We start from the raw sequence: 23,153 nt of genomic DNA, 5'->3' as shown, positions 1-23,153 counted from the left end.
GATCAGAAGGCAAGTCCTCTTATCTCTGTTGTCTTTTCCTCTTCTTCTCCTCTTTTCTCATTAATGGCTCAGCATCTTGATTATACACCACGACACAAACAGCCTGACTGAACTGAGGACGAGCAGCATAATCCCTCGCTGTGATAGCCGGCTGTGTGTGTGTTATGTATGTGTGTGTGTGTGTGTGTGTGTGTGTGTGTGTGTGTGTGTGTGTGTTATATTATCCAGTCCACTGCATTGAGATATTCCTTATCTGTTTGTAGAGATAGTTGGATTGTAATTTAAGCCTGAGGCTTGTGAATTTAATGTTCCACGTCTCCCTTTCATTCACTTTTTCTTTTCTTCGTTTTTTATGCTCCACAGACATATCTTTTTAGATATTCCTAATGCGACTGTATGGTTCACCAGCACGGATACAATAGTTCAGGCTGATGGGCAGTGTTGCCCTTGAGTTGAACTTTTGCATGTCAATAGATTTGGCAGGGACATCAACTGACTAACTACTGGTTGTGGAAAGTAAAAACTTGTTTCCCAAGCGTGTCTGTCTCCCACTCTGCCTTCATTCGTCAGATCTAAATTCTCTTGCCAAAAACCTTCTGACTAATTTCCCGACTCATCTGACACCTCTCCCTCTCACTGACCTCTACACTGACCTTCATATTTTTGTCTCACTGCTCCGTTTGCTGTCAACACTTTCTCTCTTTCCCTCTGTGTTCCACTTCTTCTTTCTAACTTGTTATTGTTCCCATTGGCACAGGATCAAAAAAAATTCAAAATCATGCTCCAGAGCACATCCCTGAGGCCTTTGTTTCTCCAGTTTCTCTGTTATCACCTGCAAACATGCACACTTGGGGAAAAAGGAAAAAAAGGGAAGTATATTTTCCTTAAAAACACCCAGAGGAGACTTTGTCGCACTTTACAGATCTGGCTCAAACACAAGTCAGACGCTGTTCAAACAGTGGCATCTGTGGCTAACATCACCAAAATACACTCTATAAAACATCTGAAAAAGCATCCGCTCAAACCTTACTAACACACAACCCTATGCATCCATTATAATACACACTACCCTGCGATAGAAAAGACACATGTTAGACACAGGCTGCACATGTGCCTGCGCAAGGGTTTGTCACTAGATATGTGCACAGCATGGGGAGGGGCAGGATTTTAAAATTCAATACAAAAGGAATTGTCTGTGACGGAGGCATGAGATAATTGTTTGGACTGAGGAAGCTGCGTGTGGTAATTGGTGAGACTGAGCGAAGCGTCAAGACGAGAGATTTAGTGATGGAGTGCTGCAGGGGGGGCAACAGCCTTAGACATTGAGCCCCTTTGTCTCGTTAGGATTAAGAGTCTTATCACACAAGAACATTGGACTGATCCTCAGTCAACAGACAGGAGGGAAGGTGGAAGAAACAAAGGAGAGATATTCTGGACAGTCAGAAACATACAGCTACACACACTGTTAGGCAAAGGTAGAGTAGAGGGAGAGATGGAAAAGTTAACAGACAGAGAAGGACAGAGGCGATAGATACTATAAATATATAATATGGGAAGAGACAAAAACAGAAATAAAATGCATAAACAAGTAAAACATGTCAGAACAGCTAAAACAATTAGGTGCTTAATCAGTTAGTCAATAAACAGAACACTGTCCTGAAACGATGTTGGCGATTATTTGTTTCAGTAATCTTTAAGAAAAAATGCCAAAAATTACATTCCAGCTCCTAAAATGTGAATATTTGCTGATTTAATGTCTTTTATGACATGAAACTGAATATATTTGGGTTTATGAGCAGATTAATGAATAATAATAAAAACTTTAGCTGCAGCCCTACATGTCAGATAAATAATGTCGGCTGCCTTTTGGACAACAACGCAGAAACCACTGCAGTGAGGAGTAGAGCGGTAAGGAAGTGAGAAGCAGGACCTTTACAAAGGTGACAGGAACAGAGTAGAATCTGACAGGCAGGGACACTCACACACACACACACACACACACACACACACACACACAGAGACACACAGAGACACACAGGGACACACAGGGACACACAGCAAGATTAAATATGGATTATTTTGTGGCAGCATTAACTAACTAACATTAACCGTTTATCCAGCATCATGATTAAACATGTATAGTAATATAAGGTTAACATAAGTACTGTGAAAGAACTACTGGAATGGGAAGAGGTAATAAAACCTATTCATTGCCTTTGGTGTCAAGGGACACACTACACCCTATTATTTATATGATTGCAGAGAAGTCTGTGTGTTTAGTTTAAAAGGAAGGAGTTCGTGAGACAGTGGGTAGAACAGACAAGCGTGGAATGAGGTTGGAAGACAGTGAGACATACGGGAAGAGGATGGCGAGAACGGGGACTGACCAGTTTGTAGTCCTTGGTGGAGAGCTTGGTGAACCACTGGTTAAACTCAAGGACTGCTATTATGGCCACCAGATCCCTGAGGAGGAGACAAAAGGTCATAGCTGGAAAAAAATATTCTTCTTCATCAGTATCACCTTCGACTATGTGGTGACTTCAGCATTTTTACGTTACAACATAAATCATGTCACACGTACAATACCTCTTGTTTCTTTTGTATGGTGCCATGTGGCCTTTATCTGTTTTTTCTCTTCATCTTTTCTCTTTATCTTATGGTTTCATTTTGACTCACCTGTTCTCCAGATGGCTGAAGTCCTGCAGGTTGAGTTCTCTGGTGTCTTGTGTCAAATAGATGGTGTCTACATCCTGGAAAGGAAACAATTAATCGCAGCTGATATTAACAAACGTGTGCTATTAAAAAAAGCATCTGCTCGCTCTTGATGAGTCATATACAAACAAGAAATTGCACAGAGCAGATGAAATATATACAGCAGAGAAGAAGTCATTTCATTTTGGATGAGCAGAAGCAGGAGCTTGGAGAAGATCTTCAGAAATATAGAGATATATATTCATGAACTGTTGTGGCTGTCGTTTTTATCAAAGGGCTTTATGCAGTTTTATGTCATCCAGCCAAAAGCATTGAAGCATAGCTGAACCGGGATCTGTCAATCCTGTACAACTGCATAAAAGAATGTAAATGATACTCACCCACTGCACCTCTTCTCTGTAAGGTAACCCCAACCAGTCACAAACACATCTGTACATCTGAGAAAACCCACCTGCACAAGAGAGACGGAAAACCCAACAAAAAAAATTTGGGCAAAGATTCTACAAAAATGCAAATAACTTAAAACTAAAATCAATGTATAAACAAACTATGATTGCTTTAATTAACTATGTAAAACTACAATACCACTGATGTTAAACACTCTATAACTGACTATGTGCACACATCACACATACATTAGAGCAAATGTTTTGTAGAAAGTAAACACAGTCACAGATTTCATACCACAGGGTCCAGGTTCAGCAGGCTTGTTGCTCTCCCACAGAGTCTGCAGAGAGGTCAGCCTGTCTGGAGGCTCCATGCAGAGCTTCTTCATCACTTTGCTGAGAAGAGAAGACGAATGAAAACATAATTCAGTCATCCCATTTCTATATTGTAGCTGGTGAAATTTTCAAAAACGTATCCTCCACTCCCGTTAAAAGATTTTCAATCAAGCAGCTCCAGGCTACTTTCTCGCTGTCTTACTTGTCAATGGACATTTACCAAGCAAGCAACCAGGGAGTCGCTGCACTGCAGAGTGCTCCAATAATGGTAAATGAAGCTAACTGAATTACACAACTTGATGTTTAATGGAAAATAAAAAAAAAAAAGAGCATTAGCAACATAGAATTGATTGGAGCTCAGAAGAACAAATGACTGCCTCTCAATCAACTCAAAGACTTTGTCCTGTTCACAAGACGAGGTTATAAAAGTTTATGGTTTTACATCTGTATTCATTTCTGCATTTATATTCATGCTTCCTGTTCTCACCAAAATATATCAAATGGGATTCACATCTGCATTACAATGCCTGTAAGTATCGGGTTTTTTGGATATTAAATACAATATTCTGTAGCTCTTATCCTCAACCAAGTGAAACATGTAGAGATCAGGTTCACAAATGACATGCAAAATCAACAGAACAGTAAAATGAAATGAATTACTGGTTCAAATCTCTACACGTCTTGACAGGCACATTAGCATCATAATAACTCCACAAAGAAAGGCATAAATTCTTGTACACACGTACAGAAGCTAAACTCACCTAGGCGGTAGACCAGGACATATCCTCAGCAGGCAGTTTCCTATGTGAGCGACGACCTCATTAACCTCATCTGAAGAGAGCAGCTTCAGAGAGAAGGAGCCACGCTCGTACTCTATCAGCAGCTAAAAGAACACAACATTGATCAGTGATTCACACTGGCATGCATGGTTGTACCTTCACCTGCTTCAATCACAGTTATACTTAATTTAGTTTGTAAAATGTCATCTTTCTTTCCTTTACACTTTTCCATCCACTACGCCTGTCTACTTTCAAAAAAATAAAATCTACTGGAAAAGGATAGTTCTTCCTTTCCGTTTCATATTCAACTTTTCTCCCCAGGTACTTCTATGTATCTAGCCACTGAATTTACCCAGAGATAATATGAATAACACCCTCTATCCACTCAACTACATCTTCATCCCACATCTTTGCATGAAGTAAAAATGAAGATTTAATGACATTTACCAAGACTAGCTATATTATGCAAATGCTGATGTAAGGTGATATATGCCTCCTCTTTAGGCCAAAATTAACATAATCCTAGATGGTACAGGAGGCCATCAGTCAAGATATTAAGAGGACTGAAATCTCTTGAGATGAGTGGGAGAGAGGTTGCGCTGCAGGAACAGTGTGGTTCGTGACAGATTATCATATTTTGTAGGTAGATCCTGTAGACTGACAGCTAGCCAGCTCTGGTCAAAAAGCCAAATTGAGGCTCGCTCCAGATGGGAAACACCCAACTCAGAGAGATTTTGGTGTCACATATGTTAATGAGTTTTTTTTTCAGGATTATACAAGGCTTTGTGATGTGTTTTCAGCCATCTTCTTAGTTTTGTGTCTCCTTCACTCACTAAAGCCTCTGCTGTGATGACAACCACTGACCTTAAACTTGAAGGTATCAGCAAACACCCACTCTGCTGAAGTGTCCCTAAACAAGACACTGAATCCTGAGCACCTGTCCTGTAGCTGACCATGACCTTTCACTGGAGACAAGTTAATGCACAAAAGTAGTAGTGTTGATCCCTGTACCACTGATAGATCTGCTACTTTACAGTAGGGATTCGAGGTGAAAATAATACATTGCATTGACCTGGTAACCTTATAGAGAATTCCTCTGATTGGATTTGTTAGAAAAATGTAGCTTTCAAGAACCAAACTGAAATGCACTCTTATCACATTATAACCCTTTACTCTATGCTGCTATAGTTGTTAGTGTTTTAGCATCAAGTTTTGTCTGTTTTAAAACTACCATGACAACATAACAATCCTCCTGAATGCATAAAAACAGCATAATTACAAAAATGCACTTACCTGCTTACTTGTGGAGAGTTAGGTGAGAAGATTGATACCACTCATATCTATGCGCTGAGTATGGATCTTGAGCTAGCTGACGCCTAGCTTACCGAAAAGACTGGCAAGGCTAGGCTAGCTGCTAGGAAGCAGCTAGCCTAGCCCTGTCCAGACTATGAATATGCCATTGTATCTCATTTGTTTAGTCTACACACTAACAGAAATGTAAAGACGACGTGATGTTAGGCAGAGTTACGTGGTGTAGAGGGGCAGGCGGGACGGGGGTTTGGAGGTGGCAAGGCTAGCCGCTTCCCCCTGCTTCCAGTCTTTATGCTACGCTAAGCTAATTGCGTCCCGGCTCCAGCTCCATACTTAACGCAGAGACATGAGAGTGGTATCGATCTTTTCATCTAACACTTGGCAAGGACACAAATAAGCTAATTTCCCAAAATGTTTAGCTATTGCTTTAATATTTAGTCGAACGTGCTTTTGGACTACGGTTCTGTACCTGAGTAGGCTTGTTACAAGCGATCCCCTGGATCTCCAGATAATTAAAGGAGTGTTCCACCTAAAAAAGAGCATAGAAATCACCATTAAAATACTTATAATACCACTATTAAATCAATGGGTGATATAGTTAATGGAGGCACATTACAAGAAAAATTGTGCATGACTGTCTACTAAACATGACATTAAATTAACCTAATTATCAGAGAAAGGAAAGCTGCTTATATTTTTAGTGCAAACATGGGTGTAAGTATTTGAATGAATGAATGTGTAAGTGTGGTGTTAGTGTGCTTGTGTGAGATCTTGCAGTGGCCAATAACAGTCTAGTACAGTGACTTTCTGACTGAGGAATGTTGTGTAAAAATACAGTGTGTCGATCCATAATTAACAGGTAGGGATGCAGTAATTCCTTGTTTCTCTCTGGGCTCCTGTGCAGACTGCTTCACTGATTCACACATTCACATGTTTTTTCAAAGCACCATTAGACACATTTGTAGGTTCAAATGAAAACCAAGATCGGGAATTGAGATACTTCATTGTTTTAACTAAATCAGCTCCTCTGTCCCACTTAGCTAGCAGTATTTAATGTCCACATGCTGAATACATTTGAAATGTATAATACCTTAGTATGCAGTTTGCTTGCATTTGTTCTGAATAATTTACAGTAACGAAAAGAACACTGAAGAACTAATACGCATTTTTTTCCTTTTCACTGTTTTCAATTCACTCCGTGAATTATTTGAATTGAGACAAAAACTGGAAAATTAAAAAAGGACTTATCATCATGATTTTTCTATTCACATGCAAAAGACACCCTTTTTAAAACAATTCAGGAAAAATGTATCCTGTTTCAAGAGCGTATTTCAGGACAAACAAAGAAAAGCAGCAGCCTGCCTTTCCATACCTAAAAAGGAGGAGAAGATTCTCTTATGTGAGACTGGGGGGGGGCTTGAATACAAATTCCTGATACTATATACAGAGCAGATGATTTCCCTGCACTGTCTCTGCATCTCTCTTTTTCTTTTTCTCTCACAACCAAACACACACATACAGTCCAGCACCTGAGGGCAGGCCAGGAAGAGAGGGCAGACTATTCCAGGTGGGTACTGTGTTCCTGAGGCTTGGCTCAGAGATGAGAGGTGGGAGAGGATAAGTAGACTGTCTGTCTACTGTCTGACTGGAGCGTGCAGTGTGTGTGTGTGCACGTGTGTGTGCGTGCATGTGCATATGTGCATGTACTGTATTTCAGTGTTGCTTGTGGTTATTCACTCATGATCAAATAATTTGCAGAAACAGAAATAACTTAAAACTACAGATGGAGCAGGTAAAATAGCTGCTAAAAAAGTCTATTAGGTAGACTAATCTGGCAACATTTTCATAAATTTTATAATACGTTAGAGTCATTTATAAATGCAGTTGCTTACCAATTATTTTAAAGTTCTGGGTCAATTTAGGAGTCTTTTCACTGTCTAATGTAGATTTCGAAAACTGAACTGCTGAACAATTTGTCATATTGAGAGTATAGATGGTTATTAATGTTAATATTAACAGTTTATTACTTATGTCTTTTTACACAACCTTCCATGTATGACGATAAAGTCTGACACATGACACGTAAGTAACTGAAATTATTTATGTTAATCCAGCGAACCCTCAATGTGTAAACACCTCAGTCTGACAGGTATGGGTCTAGAACATGACGTGACATTAAATTCTGGCATTAAAAATAAAAATTGACATTGGAAACAACAGCGCTGAAAAACACTGAAATAAATATTGGCAAGAAAATGGTTCCACTGAAAAATAAAACAGAAAAACATAAGCATCGAAAAAACTACAATTATCTTATTTAACTTTTTTTATTTTTTTTTTGTATTATGGTGTGTTTCAGTGTGAATCTTCAGATTTTTTCTTCATGTCTGTCTTCTGTTTCTCTCTGCCGCTGTTTTTTCACAGACGTTATGCTGTTTTGACAGAGGTCAAGTGCAAACATTAGCTAATACTAGTCAGTTAGCAAACCTGTGGTTCAAAACCTGGCCATCTCCTACTGCACTGTTTGTTTTGGGGTTTTAGCCAAGTCTGCTGCTCATTTTGCACTGAATTCTACTGTGCTGCGGTTTGAGGCTGCTGAGTATTTTGTTTTAGCACGTTGATGAGACCTTGTGCAGCAGCAATAGCACTGGCCTCAATCTCCTGCTGAACAAAAGACAGGAGAGGGCGGGAGACTCAGCGACCACTAACCACAGGTTAGCTAACTGAGTTGTATTAGCTAACGTTAGCTTTTGTTGCAATAGACGTCTGCCAAAAGAGCATAACGACTGTTAAAATTTAACTTTAACTCAGTCTGGTTCCCTGTCAAAAAAACAGCAACAGAGATAAGCAGACTTACCTGCAATTTGGGAGCCTGTCACTGAAGAAGGATAAACATGGAGAAGAAATCTGATTGACTAACTGATTGACTGAAGACAACACATCATAATACAAAAAACATCAAAATTAAATAAGATAATAAGATTGTAATTGTAGTTTGTTTTGTTTTTTTATGCCAGTGTTTTATTTTTCAGTGGAACCTTTCCAGTGGCAATACAACTTTTTCCATTACAAGTGTTTCAATGCCATTATCTATTTTTTCAGTCCAGGTTTTGTTTTTAACGCCAAATTTGAATTTCAATGTCAAAATGTTACTGTCTCCGTTCTAGCCCCATAGACAGGCTAGTACAGTAGTACAGTACAAGCATTGTACATTTTATAGAGTGGTGCAAGTGGAACAGCAGTCTATAGTATATATTTTGTTGATTTATGTATTGTATGTTACAGTTTGCAGTGTCCAAACCTAACTTGAAAGGGTCAATCAGTTCAATTCATACAGCCAGTAACTGCCATGATAGCATACATACTGAACTGAGCACCAGGCATTGATGAGTGAGCGCTGCCTGCTGATAAATCTGAGCTCTAGCCAATGGCAGGCTTCATGCTGAGAGGTGTGGGGAGGAACCAAGGAGGAGCCTGAGTAATTGCATCGTTCACTCATTCGTTCACTGTCCATCTGTCACTTTAACTTTATCCACTCTTTTTTATTTTTACTATTTTCATGAAAAAGTCAATGTGTAGTTTTAGTCATTAGGATTGATTATAACTGAACAATTAGGATGCTGCTATAGTCAGTTATAACAGTAATCTGTAGTTTTTGGGATTATTGGGATTTATAAACATATGTTTTATATAGTGAGGCATAGTTCATGAACAAATGTAACTTAAGGTTTCTATGAGATGTTTTGTTGTTCAAGTTGTGTCTTGGGTAGCTAAATTATGAAAGATCAGTCCAATCTTATGTTACATAAGCTCTCCCACTCTCCTACTTCTGATGTTAAACTGAGACAAAAGAGGGATAAAGAGTGTAGAGGAATATAAAATGTACAGCAACAATAGGCTGTAGACAAGGAAAGGAGGGACATATGAATGAAAATGTATGTGTGTGTGAGAGAGAGAGAGCATGTGTGATGTTTGGGAGGAGACACTGACAGACTGTAAGGCCCTGCAGCTTCTAAAGAGGAGCCAAACCATCAATTGGAGACGCACAGACACACACACACACACAGAAAACCCACTGAGAGGTGCATGAGAGAGCTGGAGGGGGGATTTCAACTATTACTGAGAGAAGAGGAATACACAGTAAGTGTTTAACTGAGGTTTACTGCGACACAACACTTCAACATTAAGGCCTTGGGCTCTGCTCGGAAAAACAATACTAACAAAATCCCCACCAACAGATTGCTCTCTTGGGTGTTTAGATGCATCTCTAGGGTTCCACTTTTACATACATACAATAAAACAAATGCATTGTCTCCAATGCATTCAGACGGCCAGAAGCATACACAGCCGAAATTGTCAACAAAAACAGATTTTTACAGATGAATAGAGTCAATAGTTCATGTGTTGGAACAGTGAGCAAAGTCTAATCTTCATTTGCAGTTGACTGGTGTCCACTCTGATATAGATTTCACATCAAAAAATCAATACGAGGAGAAATACTGTAACAGTCAGCTTCTTATGTTAGCAGGCTTCATCTTTTAAGGATGTCATGATGCAGCAAGAACCCACCCAGCACTTGCACTATTGGTAGCAATGTGGAAATATGAACACATAAAGATCCTTAAGTGATACAGAGTTTGGCTGATTGGAAACCTTTTTGCTAGTTCCAAAATGAGGAGCCAATTAAACAGCAATTTGATTAACCAGAAATTAATTGATAACTGTAACAATGATTCATCCCTTAAAATATTTATCAAGGAAAAATTGGAATACCTTTCCAACTTCTCAAATTTGCTGCTTTTGCTATGCAACAAAAAACAATTAAAATCAGGCATTTTCCCTATTTATTTACTGATAAGTGATTAAGTGATAACAATAATTATATTCAGTTGCAGAGAGTTCCTGGAGGGAACACCTTGCACTGGTTACTTCTGAGATAAAAACCAACAGATTCAACTGGATTTAAGATGTTGTATAGGTTATCCCTGCTAACCTTTGGCACAGTGGTGAGTGGAAGAGGATAAAGGTAAAGAGACAGAGCGAGTGAATGGGGTGAAGAGAGAAGGAAGTAATCTGGATTGTTGAAAAAGAAGGTAAAACAGTGAGAAACCTCAATGAACAGCTTTAAGGAAACGAGGAGAGGAGAGCAAAGGTCATCTGTGGCTATAATCTGGCTAAGAGCAGAGAGTGATAGAGGTCTGCTGCAATAGAAAGACCTGACTGCCAATACTCTGAGAAGTTGCATCAAGTAACTTACAGTAGCTTCTCTTGATTAAAACAAGAGTAACATCCAAAGTACAGAAGAGAAAATACAATAGACAAGTATAAAAAATTAGACCAAGAAAAGGATAGCGTGGAAAAACAGAGACAGAGACAGGGTGAGATATACAGTAGACAGTAGGGCAGAGAGGTTAGTTCTTCATGAAGCCAGTGTCTAATCCCTCCAGGTCAGAGGAAAGCACACAAATAGAAAACAGCAGAGCAAGGTAAATAAACGGCTCATAACACTGGAAACATATGACGTCATGTAAAAAACAGGGTCAGCTTGAATGTTCTTTATGGCCTCTTTGACCCCCCCCCCCCAGCAAACCTATAAATCAGTTTTCAAGCAACCAATAAATCACCTAAACTGTCCCTGGAGGCATCCTGTTGACTGGAAAGCATCTATTTGAATGGCTGCCATTAAGTATTTCCTGGGCCTGGTACAAGATATGTTGTTATGTGATCTCATGAGTTGGGGAAAATACTGTTAAGTTCTACTCTTTCATTGCGGGCGGGATCGTCAGTCCAGCTAATGTAGGTATTGTTGTTGTATATTCCATATACAATCACAGTACTGTTTGGTTTTGTAACTTTATGTTTTGGTGAGTGTGTTTCTACCATTTTACATAAATATTGCAGAGATCCTGATCAAATATGAAAGTCGTACAGAGCATCATTTTCATATTTACAGCAACATATGTTGTTTGCACACTGGTTGTAAAAACAGCAAAGTTGACATGACAATTTCATCTCACAGTTCATTTAGCAGCTGTTCTGGAGCTTTTGATCATATCAGATGATCATCACCAGATGGAGTTTGCTCATCACGGAATTGCAGATGTTCAGTTTTTGCATTTTAAAAGACTTCTCACCATCTCTGTGGAATTAAAAGTTTCTGTTTAAAAGATCTGTTGATGAAAATCATGTTTTATGACTGAAAGGCCCCAGAACAACTACTAAATGGACCATGAGGTGATATGGTTTTGCCAACTGCTATTTCCAAGGTCAAGAATGAACTTTGAAACTCTTAAAGCAAAGTGATTTGTACACTAACCGCTGACCCCTGCACATATGGAAATGTCTACAAACAGGTATTTCTTTATGTACATTCATTATGAACATCCCAGCAAAGGATGTTATTTACGTTTGCTGTGGGCCCAATTTCAAAAGCTAGCAGGCCAGTCCCAGCTAATGGGGTTATAATACAGGCACCTGACTCTGATGTGAAGTTTAATAATGGCAGTAGTGATAGTGATAGTTGTTTGACCGGTGCTGCTACAAGTCTGAGTGAACATCTGCATCGTGTTACTGCACCGCTGGTTTTTATGTGGTAGTGGTGACAACGATGCTGGTAAAGCTGATGACAGATGTTTCATTGCTGGTGATGGGGCTAACAACTGCCATCTGTACTGCATATGGCAAAGTGATTCAATGTTTAAAAAAAAAAAACAAAAAAAAAACTGCACTATAACCTGCCACACAGAGCTACTACTTTAGCTTTAATCTACTCTTTTGTATGGCCCATGCAACACACACAAACACATGTACATATACACACAAAATCACAGTTATAGCAAAAGGGGTGAGTTGGGGAAATGACTAAAAGAGGGCTGCAGGGGCATGCAAACAGTTGCTAATCAGTGAAACAATAACATCTAAACAAATACAAACACATAAATTTGCTTTTTTAAGTTAATCTAATGGAGCTTTAAAGAATTAAGGTTAAAGAATGGACACGGAATTTAGAGGAAGATTAAACCATGAACCAATCACCAAAACTGGTTTTATAAAACCTTCAATGCAACTGTGATGTCAATCAAAGATTGTGTTGGGGCTGTAGGAGGAAGTTCCAAAACTATTCTAAGGTCACTTCTGAGGAGGAGAAAACATTTTACAACATTTGCTGACATAATACTCTTATTATATATTTTATTACAGTTTTTTTTAAATTTTTCATTTCTGGTCCCTAGAATGTGTGCTGACTGTGCAGCACAAAATACACATAAAACTGTGTTACTGCTCTTACCTTGGTGGGAATACGTGCCGTCAAGAGGTAAGCTCGGTGAGACGCGAGAGCCTGAGACAGAGAGAACAGAGAGAATAATGAGTATGTAGCTGTAAATATACACTTTGAATGACAAGAACAAGGAAATGACAAAGAACACAGGGAGCTCTCCTGTTGACTCATCAAGATGAAAAGGCTTGTGACCCTGAAACATCTCTGTCTGAGGACTGTCAGTGAGGAAAAATATTGCTCGAGTGCCTGGTCTTAACCAGCACAACACACTGAGGTGTACGGTATATTACATGCAGCCAAGATGCCTTTGTTCTTATAGGAATACACCCTGTCATAGTGAGACTATCATAGGTCAGTGTGGTTTCCTTGATTTCTTGCTTGTGTTGCTTCTTCCTGCTGAGCAAATGAGACACCAACTGCCACTGTTTATTAGAGCACATGGTGAGGACTGAGTTTGCTTCTGTTGCTTAGCCATGGGAAAAAAAAGTCCAGGCTTGAGGAGGCAGAACTGGAATACATAAACTTGACATTCCTATCCAGACAAACAGCCTTGCTTTATTGTTGTTGCCATAGAGTGTGACATTGTTATAGCAATGATTTGCACAACTCATGCTATGAAGAATGTGTTACCCCAGACAAAGACGTAATTGCCCTGTGCTGCTTATACTGAACACTCGTTACACTGAGTCTCTTGTATTCTCTACATTACATCATTGTACATTCACATTACAATATCAAATTCCGTAGTAACAACATTATGCACCATAGAATAATCCATCAGAGGATCAAAGGTCAACACAAGGAAAAACTTAAGACTTATGAAACTAAACTAAGTTCAATACCTAATAAAAAGTTTTGTTTAAATGTCTGGTGCCATGACACTGGATTGAAGAAAAAAAAAAAGAAATCACAACACACCAGAGGCTGACCTTTAAAACCATTACAGGGACATTACCATCAACCTTTTTCAGAGAAACATCCTGGTTGGTCAGCAAAGGCACATACCAAGAAAGGCTGCAACTAACAGTTGTTTTCAATAGATTGATTAGATAATTTTTCATCTTTTAATAAAGTCTCTAAAACGCTGAGAAAAATATGTATCATGCCTCATTTCTAGAGGAAATTGTCGAACATGGCTGGATTTGTCCGACCAACAGAATCCACAGATATTCAGTTCACTATCATAGACAACTAAGAAAACCAAAAAGCATTCACATTTTAGAAACTAGAATAAGTGATTTTTTTTTTGGGGGGGGGGGGGTTCTTGGTTAGAAAATTGTTGCTGATTAATTTTCTGTAGAGGGAGATGCAATGAGCTTGCATGAGATAACAGCTCTACAACAGTCATAATCTTTGTGTTAAAAGGGCAAGTGTGTAAGATGCTTTAAAGCCCAAGAAAAAGGCGACTTAAACCTGCTCAGTTTTGAATGCTCCAAAAAAAAAAAAAAAAAAAAAAAAAAAAAAAAGATCAAGGTTAAAAGCCACAGAAAACAAATGCCAATGGATGAAACAGGGAATACAAGAATAAAGAGAAGTAAAAAAAAAAAAAAGAGCTTGGGTTAGAGTAGATGAAACATGTAGAGAAGTAGAAACCGACATCAAGGAGATGAAATGAGAGGGAGCAGAAAGATTGATCAAAGGTGAAAGAAAACTGGAGGATGAGGTTTTAAAGCAGAGGAGCAGAAGATAAAATAAGACTACAAAGGAGGGAAGGGGGAGCACAGCATACTAACAAGTCCCAAATAAACAATGACTGGCAAGAAGGGCAAGGAGAGAAAGAAAGTAGGAAAGGAGGTAGAGCACACGAGAGAAAACAAGATTAAGGAAAGTCTATGAACAATCACAATCTTTTTAAAAGACGTGAAAAAAGAAACAGAGGGATTAGAGACGGGGATAAAAAGGATGACAGTATCTCCCAGCCCTCTGTGGCTCAGCAGGGTCTGTGTGGTTTGATGTGATGGAGACAGACAGGCAGGCCTGTGTGACCAAAGATAACCTCTCCTAAAGAGCACCAGTCACCACTGCTTCACTCAACTCGCCCTCTCATTTTCAGTTTTTCTGTTGTCTAGAAGGTAGCTATAATACACACTATGTGATGGAATCTTTTAGCTTCATTTTTAAAGCTACATCTACATTAAATTATCTGAATGTTTATTATTAAAGGATCATTTTGGTTTACTTTAGCTTTAGTCTTATTTTCATGGGTTTGAGCTTTATTTCTATATTAGTTATGGAAACTTGAAAATGTGTCATTGCTAAAATAACATCAAGCTCGGCTGGAAACTTGGTTGGTCAGATGAACAGGTTGAAAACAAGCCAACAGTTATCAGGAAGATTATCTCACTCACTAAAAATGTTTGTAATAATCATTGTTCACTAAAATATCAGCAAACTTTGATGAGCAATTTAGGTCTGAGCCAAAAATACAGTAAATGGTGATGGATGTACACAATGGACAAGCTAAGATGGGGATAGGTGATATTACACCTTATAATGTATTTTGTGCTCTGGAGGGACTTTCCAAAGCTAAAGTAAAGGTCTAACCCTGATGACACCATCAGGGTTATTTTGGACCCATAATAAGAACTAAGAAGTCAGACGACCTCCGCTGCACAGATTTTGACCACTATTTTTAAACTGTGTCTCTTGTGACTTCCCCAGAAATACTCATCTACTCCGATCAGAGATCTCAGCAATCCCTTTTGTGCAAGCGATGTTATCATAACCAATACGCACTATGGCCAAGACTTTGAAAATAAGTTCCAGGTTGTAATAAACTGGAATTATCCTTAAGTCACATTTTAAAGTACATAGAGCAACAGCAGAAGAGTGGCCAGTAGGTAAAATAATGGAGTTCTGAAAGTCTGTATGATCTCAGAAGTGAAAAAGTATAACATGCAATTTGTGGACATACGAGTTTGGCTGCAGAACTTCAAAGTTGTGTAACAGAAAAAAGTCCTTTGGGCTGTGTAACACAACAAGCCTTCCTCCTTTTTATTACCCACTGATGAAGCCCTGGTTGTGTGTGTCTGGTGGCAGCGAGTAATAATTTTAGTTCTATAGTATAAGTAAAAAACACCAAGATTTAAAGAAGGAACAATACACATCAGTGGTTTTTCAGGAGCTGAAAAGGAGCTGCCATCTCACCCTGCAATGACCAAGAACCTGCTGACTGTGAGTGAAGGGGAGGCACCAACTGTCCACTGAGGAGTCTTCTTTTCTGTGCAGTCTTAGGGTAGTAAATCATTCAGTACTTTGATAATCAATTAAGGCTTTAAGCAATCAGTCAACAGTAGCCAGATATTTTAAAAATGGACACAAGGACACTTCTGTGACTGCTTCTTCCAACTTAGTTTAAAACATACTCTGATTCCTGTTGCCACAGCCTCTTGGATTTCCCTTTAGTTTTTCATTCCACCCATCCTCCTCCTGTCAATGCATGACTGCCTTCTGCACTTTCCCAGTGCAGTGCTCTCTCCATCTGCCCTTTTGAGTGGACAAAGCCATAACGCCCCTGTTTCATGACCCCCCTCATCCCTGTAACTGCCCTACTAGCTCTCTCTCTGTCCCTCTCTCTCTCTCTCTTTCTGCTCTCAGTCTTAAGTGGACTTAAAGCCTTGAGCCTTCCCATCAGCCAATGATTTCACAGCAACCACCATCCCGCCTTTAGCTCTACTCAGCCAACCAGATGGCAGCAGCATTGGAGCATGTCTACAAGACCAGAGAGAGCATCTGCTATTACTCTCTCTCTCTCTCACACTCACACACACACACACACACACACACACACACACCCACACACACACACACCAAAACTGGTGGCTCACATACAAGTTAACTGCCACAGGCAGTAAAGCACCATTTGTCTCCTTGGCCTGAGACACATGCCACACACACACGCGCACAGAGCTCCACTGGAGAATTTCTAAGCCAATTCCATTTATTTATGAAAATATGACACAGATTTCTTCGATACATTTTTTGTTATTTTATATGGATAAAATAATCATGTCTAAAAGCAATTTCATAGAATATACAACACACTATTCATAAATTATGTTTGACACACCCACACTAAAGACACAACATGAAAGATAGTCGACAAGGTCTCAAACTGCATTAAAGGGTCAGTAATAGACACACAGGCCCGTGGAGTGTATGTCCCTCTGAGTGCGTGTGTGTGTGTGTGTGTGTGTGTGTGTCTGTGTGCTGTGTAGTCCATTTACAGGACTACCGTTCCCAGATTATCTTTTTTCTGTCAAACCTGTAAACCCCATCCACTCCCCCCTCCCATGTACCCACCCCACATGTGCGAGTCACACACTGTGTTACTATGGTAACAGCTAGCCCATACTGCACACACACATTTGTGAATATACACACACAGACAGACACTGATAGACACTCACACATGAAAGTAGCACTCTGCAGTGCCAAGCCTTGCTTGAGAATGTCAATGAGTTTTCAGCCCCTTAAACAACGTTCACGCTGGCCTACAGTTATACTGAATCTCTGCAATACAGAGCAGTGTTTGATCCACAGTCATTCAAGCTGTGGCAGCACTCAGCCACAGGAAATCTACCCCCGCCAAAAATGCTTTATTCATCCATCATGTCTTGGTGTGCATTCACACTCTATTATATCCATTACACCATTTTTACTGTTCACTCCTTTGGTTCAGTTTGTTTGGGTGAGAACATTTTCTTTAAAAACTGTTGGCACCAAAGAACATAATAAAAAAATGCTAACTACAAATGCCTCATGTTTGACCCCCCTGAGGTAGGGCTGAATGATTATTTGCTTTTGCGATAGTATCGCGATATGATCAAATGCGATTTTCTAACCGCAAAGGCTGCGAATACACTTTGGTCGCGTGACATGCAAACGAGAGTAGAGCAGTCGGCTAAAAGAGGGAGCAAAAACTTGGCACGCTACACTTTGACCTGTTATATAATGGCCTCAGGCTCGACAGAACCTGGCACTGCGGAAACGTCAGTGTCAAAGAGGAGCAGTACGTCAGTTGTGTGGAACTATTTTGGCTTTAGAGGCTGCACAGCGTCAGGTATTGTGCAGAACCTGCCTTGCTACCGTTGCTACGTCACAGGGCTACACTACCAACCTGTATCAGCACAACAAAGCCAAAATTTTTTTAAAAATAATAATAAAAAGAAAAAATCAGCACAACAAAGCCATGTACGATAGTTGCATGGCTAAAATGCCTACCACCAGTGTGTCAAGTTATCCAAATACCAACCGACAAAGATTACTGACCTAAACGTTTGAAAGCATACCTCCATATGAGCATAATTCAAAACGGCATGGGGAAATTACTCAGGCATTAGCAGAGTTCAAAGGGAAAGATACGATGCCTCTCAGCCCGGTGACCAAGCCTGGGTTTACAGCTTTGATAAATAAACTGGATAAGCGGTACAGTATGCCCTCCCGCACATATTTTAGCAAGGTTGGCATACCGGAGCTATATAAAAAATACAAGCTGAGAGTCGCAGCGGAGCTGAAAACAGCAGAGTTTTTCGCTACTACAGCGGAGCCCTATCAGAGTCTTGCGGTGCATTTCATTAATGAAGACTTCGACCAGCTGGGACATCCATGAAGAGAACCATGTCTGCATAACTACGGACAATTTGACATGCTTACAAGGCTGTAAGTTAAACAAATCGGTCGATATACTTGTGATTTAAGTAGTGAGATAAAAATATGTCATTCATATCAATTCATGCATCATCTAATTTCATCATGACAAATATGCCTGGCCTACAGGAAAGAACTGATTATTTTTAATCTACCTAATATTGTGTCATAATATAGAATGATTTATTGCTTGTGTTTGTTGAATAATACAGGAGATAAGGAACTCTAAAAAAAATAAATAAATAACAGCATATTAAATCGCAATTAGATTATTTTCCCAAATCGTTCAGCCCTACCCTGAGGTACGCTTGATTCATCTTGCTGAAAATGTAACCAATGAAAAAATAAGTCCCTTGCAAAAAAGAATCTAGTTCTTTTTACATATGTGTAGTATTCTAGTTTGTTTTGTATCCTGTCCTTGAGGAAATTACATTATGGGAATTTAGATGGGAATTTAGATACCACTCTGAGGTTAAAGCTCCAAGAGACAGCAACCTTGTTCCCATGTTCTTATTCAGCAATGTAGAGCTTGTTAGTATATGTAGATATATTTAATTTTAAAATAACCCTGTATGTTTTTTTCCCCCACTTGTTCACAAAAGCATGTTTCACTTTCAGTGTTACAAGGGGCTGTTAGGATGAGATAGGATGAGAGCATAGATCATTTCTATAACAAGATAGTGGATAGTGGCTGCACATTAACACTGGATTCAGAGGGCTTCATGTGGAATCCTGCCCATCTTCAGCACTAACTCACTTTAGTAAAATCTCTCTGTCAACCCTGGAACGTAGCGCTTTGAAAATCATCCACCTGCTCTTCTCCTTCTACTGACAATTTCTCTCCAATTTTAAACTGGATCCTCCCTGGATGCTTCTGTTTTAAGTCATTTTAGATCCGTATCTAAGACATAACCAAGTAACCAAGTTCTAGACCAACAAAGTGTCTGTGCCGCTCTCAAACCAGTTCTCCTGACCAAGAGCCGTTTTTTTGGCAGTCGAAGCGTGAAGAACTGGTTTGAGATCAGGCAGCAGTTTCAAACCAGCCCCAGAACTGCCTTGGTGAAACAGGTTGAGTTTGTCACAGGGCTGTCTGGTGGTCATTCTCACAAGACTTGCATTTATAAGAATGACTATGACAGTTTCTTTATCTGTGATGCATTTACACAGAACCATGACAAAGTCAGTCTGTTACACTTGGACAGAATGCTAGCTTAGCTACGTTGTCATAGCCTAGCTTGTTAGCTTAGCAACGTTTTTATAGCCTAGCCTGTTAGCTAAGCTTGATCCCTTCTCCTCTGAATGGAAGTTTCCAATGCAGCTTCTGTTGCTGACACAAGTCAGTAAATTGATTAAAACGTGTCATTGTAGGAACAGTGGTTACTTAACCTCTGAAACCAGCTGCTATTCAACCATGTGCGTGCGCTTTCGCGTGTGCTCCAGCACGTAAACGAACAGCACTACATCTCTGAATGAGGAACAAAGAAATGACAGATGAGGTCCCAATGAAGTCAGCGGCAAGTCTAAAGACGGATGTGTGGCCGCATTTCAGATTTAAAATCTGTGTACAGAGTGAAGAGCTGGAAGAAAAGCAAAGCTATGAGCAAGATGAGAAGAAGATGCTGTGTACCTGTTCATACACACTGTAGCCGGTGCACTGGGGTAGCCTACGTTAACAACACACATTAGCCAAAATCTATTATTTCTTGAGATGCCTGTCTAAACTGTAGGTCATGTTGAATAGAAAAAAGCATTAATGTAACTGCTTTGGGGTCCATTCATAATGTAAGCATTAATGTTTTTAATAATGTACCAGGCTAAAGGAACAATTTACAGCAGTATTACTCAGAGAATCTCGTTTATATCCAAGAAAAATTGATGTTATAACTGAAATATCTTTGACTAATTCAATATCAAATTGAAATGGGACCTTGTGAATTGGAATCGAATCAATTCAGGAAATCAGTGGCAATACATAGCCCTAGTGTTTATGTTATTCCTATGTAAAAAGGGATGGTACTGAGACAGTGCACCTGCCTATTGCTGTTTATCAGCAGTGGCACTGAAACGATCACTAATTGATGCACAGGGGTGCAACACGGTGTCCTCAGAGCTGAATCTTTTGACACGACTGGCAACTTGTTTTCATTTTTTTGGTTCCATAGGAGAAATTGTACTGACTAAGTCGCCTCACTTTATGTTTTCGTTGATGTAAGACGTGTTCCAATCCAGGTGCCGCATCCTTCGGAGGCTGCATTTGAAGAGCAATTGCATCACAGCAGTGCAACTAGGCGGTCCGATTTCGAAGACTCCTTCAAATACGACCAAGCAGTGCAGAAACAAGAGTGATGCTTTGTGACGCAACGGGAAGGGCAGGCACAGCTTGTGACGCGAAGCGAAAATTCTATAGGCCAGACCGTCTTATTTTGGTTCGGCCTTCCTCCGTGTCCTCCGAAAGATGCAGTCCATGAAGCAAGACACAGCTATAGGCTTGTATGAAGCCATGGCCAAGAAATTATAAGTTTACCTTAGCATATATAATGGAAATTGGAAAACAGCTCGTTGGACAAAACCCACCTTCTAGCAGACATTAGAGTGGTATTGATCTTATGTAATTCTCCTCAAGAAAACAGAATAATAATTTCCCAAACGTATAACCCAACTTCAAACTATTTAGTTAAACTGTAATGGATTTGATGTAGTCTGAATATGCACATGTCTGATTGTTGGTTAATGATTAATCACTGAAATTCATTTTCACAGTTCACTCCCCCTTGGTTCAGTTTGGTAAACTCAGTATTATCTTTAAGACCCCTCTTGAAACTCACTTTTATCCTATGGTTTTTTCTTACCTGATGATATTTTCTGTAATTGTTTAAATTTTTTATCTTGGTTTGGTTTCATGTTTTTATCACTTTTATTCCTTGTTTTTACTTTAAAGCAATAAAGCAATTTGTAGCTGTTTTCTGAAATGTTACACCTTGCAACTGCATTCAGGTTGCAAATAATTTCAACACTTGTCCTTGTCATTGCAAACCTTTAGAATTAAATTAAAACTTAAACACAGTTTTGTCTTATTCCATAAATGAGTTTGGAAGCATTTTTCATACCCAAAACTCTCAAGATAATTAATACAATTAAAATAAATATATGAAAATAATACAAAATATGTTAATATTTTTTACTTTTGTTTTATTATTTATTATTCAGCACAGTTCACATCAAGCCCAGATCATTTACCACCCCATAACCAAGACTGAGAAACCCAACAGTTCCCACCATGAGCAAGCACTTGGCGACAGTGGAGAGGAGAAACTCCCTTTTGATGGGAAGAAACCTCCGACAGAACCAGACTCATGGAGGGCAGCCATCTGCCTTAACCAGTTGGGTTGAGAGAGAGAGAGAGAGAAATGATTGGGGTGGGGGTATACCAAGTTCTAGACCAGCAAAGGTGTCTGGCGCTCTCAAACCAGTTCTCCTGAACACGAGCTGATTTTTTTAGCAGTTGAAACTGAAAGAACTGGTTTGAGATCAGGCAGCAGTTAAATTAAAGTGACCCTGGAACTGCGTTGGTGAAATGGGTTAAGTTTGTCACAGGGCTGTCTCGTGGTCATTCTTATAAATGCAAGCCTGGGTCTAACTTTAACTCACAAGAATGACTTGGAATAAACTGGCTCTGTGCTGTCCTCATTTATTTAATAATTGCTGATTAGTTATTTCAGCATTTAAAGATGGAAGCCACTCACTTTTTCACTGCGGAAGAATTTGCAGATTCTTTGAAATACATTCTTCCGGGGGACTCCATCAGGGCCAGTCTTGACGTCATCAGCATCAGCGGGTCTAATGGCAGCTGCAGCTCCATTAGTTGGGACAACGTCGGATGGTGGTCTGTTATCAGGCGTGTTACTAGCAACTGGTGAACAATCGACGTTTGTATGGTCATTAATGAGGGTAGCAGTGGTGCCTGGCTCTTCTATTGGGGGAGTGGCTGTGTCTCTGACCCCATCATAAAGGTCAGTTGCTGCTGAGGGTCCAGGTGGCTTGCTTGGCTCAATGTCATCTTTGGTGGTGGGGCTTGTGGGAGATGGGTCTTCTTCATGGGGGTCACTGGTGACTGGCTGACTGGAGGTCTTGGTATCAGTGTCATTGCAAGTATTTGAATGACCGCAACAACATTTCGCTGGATCATACTCCAGGTCATCTTTTTCCACTGGTGGCTGAGTCAATATCCTCACTGTGACTAAGGTGTGGCTAGAATGATTCTCCATCGTCTGAGTCACCGGTGGCTGGTTCTTTACCGTCTTCATCAATAGAAGAGTCAATATCAGCAACATTTCCACTAGAGCTCTCAGTGTAACTCTCAATCTGTGAGTTCCAGTGGTGAGAATGAACAGTGTCTGAATCTGCAGCCCTGTAATCCTCAAGGCCTGCATCATAAACAGAGAAAATGTCAGCTGATGAATCTTCTCCAGTAGATGGCTCTGTCTGTAAGTCAGTCATGAGAGCAGCGTTTGAATCATGACAATAATAATTCATAAAGGCTGACTCTTCATAAACCCAGTCATCATATGATCCATCAAAATGTTGCTGGGGGGAAACAGTAATGAACTGAATGGCAGAGTCCGCATAGGTGCTGGTCTCCACTTTATCAACCAGGTGAACCATTGTTAAATAAGGGTATTTGTGGGCTCTCCTGGGAGTAAC

General features: G+C 39.8%; 1 protein-coding gene across 1 annotated transcript in view; it reads right to left on the bottom strand.

The window, feature by feature from the left end:
- LOC111227876 (F-actin-uncapping protein LRRC16A-like) overlaps positions 1-22,756 on the bottom strand; it is a 64,625-nt gene extending 41,869 nt beyond the window's left edge. The window contains exons 1-8 of the mRNA XM_022753604.1: positions 22,196-22,756; positions 12,813-12,863; positions 5,994-6,053; positions 4,196-4,317; positions 3,397-3,494; positions 3,093-3,163; positions 2,677-2,750; positions 2,388-2,463 (exon numbers count right to left, since the gene is read on the bottom strand). Of these exons, the coding sequence (XP_022609325.1) occupies positions 2,388-2,463; positions 2,677-2,750; positions 3,093-3,163; positions 3,397-3,494; positions 4,196-4,317; positions 5,994-6,053; positions 12,813-12,863; positions 22,196-22,756 (1,113 nt within the window). The remainder of the gene's footprint in view (positions 1-2,387; positions 2,464-2,676; positions 2,751-3,092; positions 3,164-3,396; positions 3,495-4,195; positions 4,318-5,993; positions 6,054-12,812; positions 12,864-22,195) is intronic.
- Positions 22,757-23,153: the final 397 nt, after the last annotated feature.

This window comes from Seriola dumerili, unplaced genomic scaffold (assembly GCF_002260705.1).
Source record: "Seriola dumerili isolate Sdu_G_001 unplaced genomic scaffold, Sdu_1.0 BDQW01000191.1, whole genome shotgun sequence".
Classification (NCBI taxonomy): domain Eukaryota; kingdom Metazoa; phylum Chordata; class Actinopteri; order Carangiformes; family Carangidae; genus Seriola; species Seriola dumerili.
This window is presented reverse-complemented; position numbering and strand designations above follow the sequence as displayed.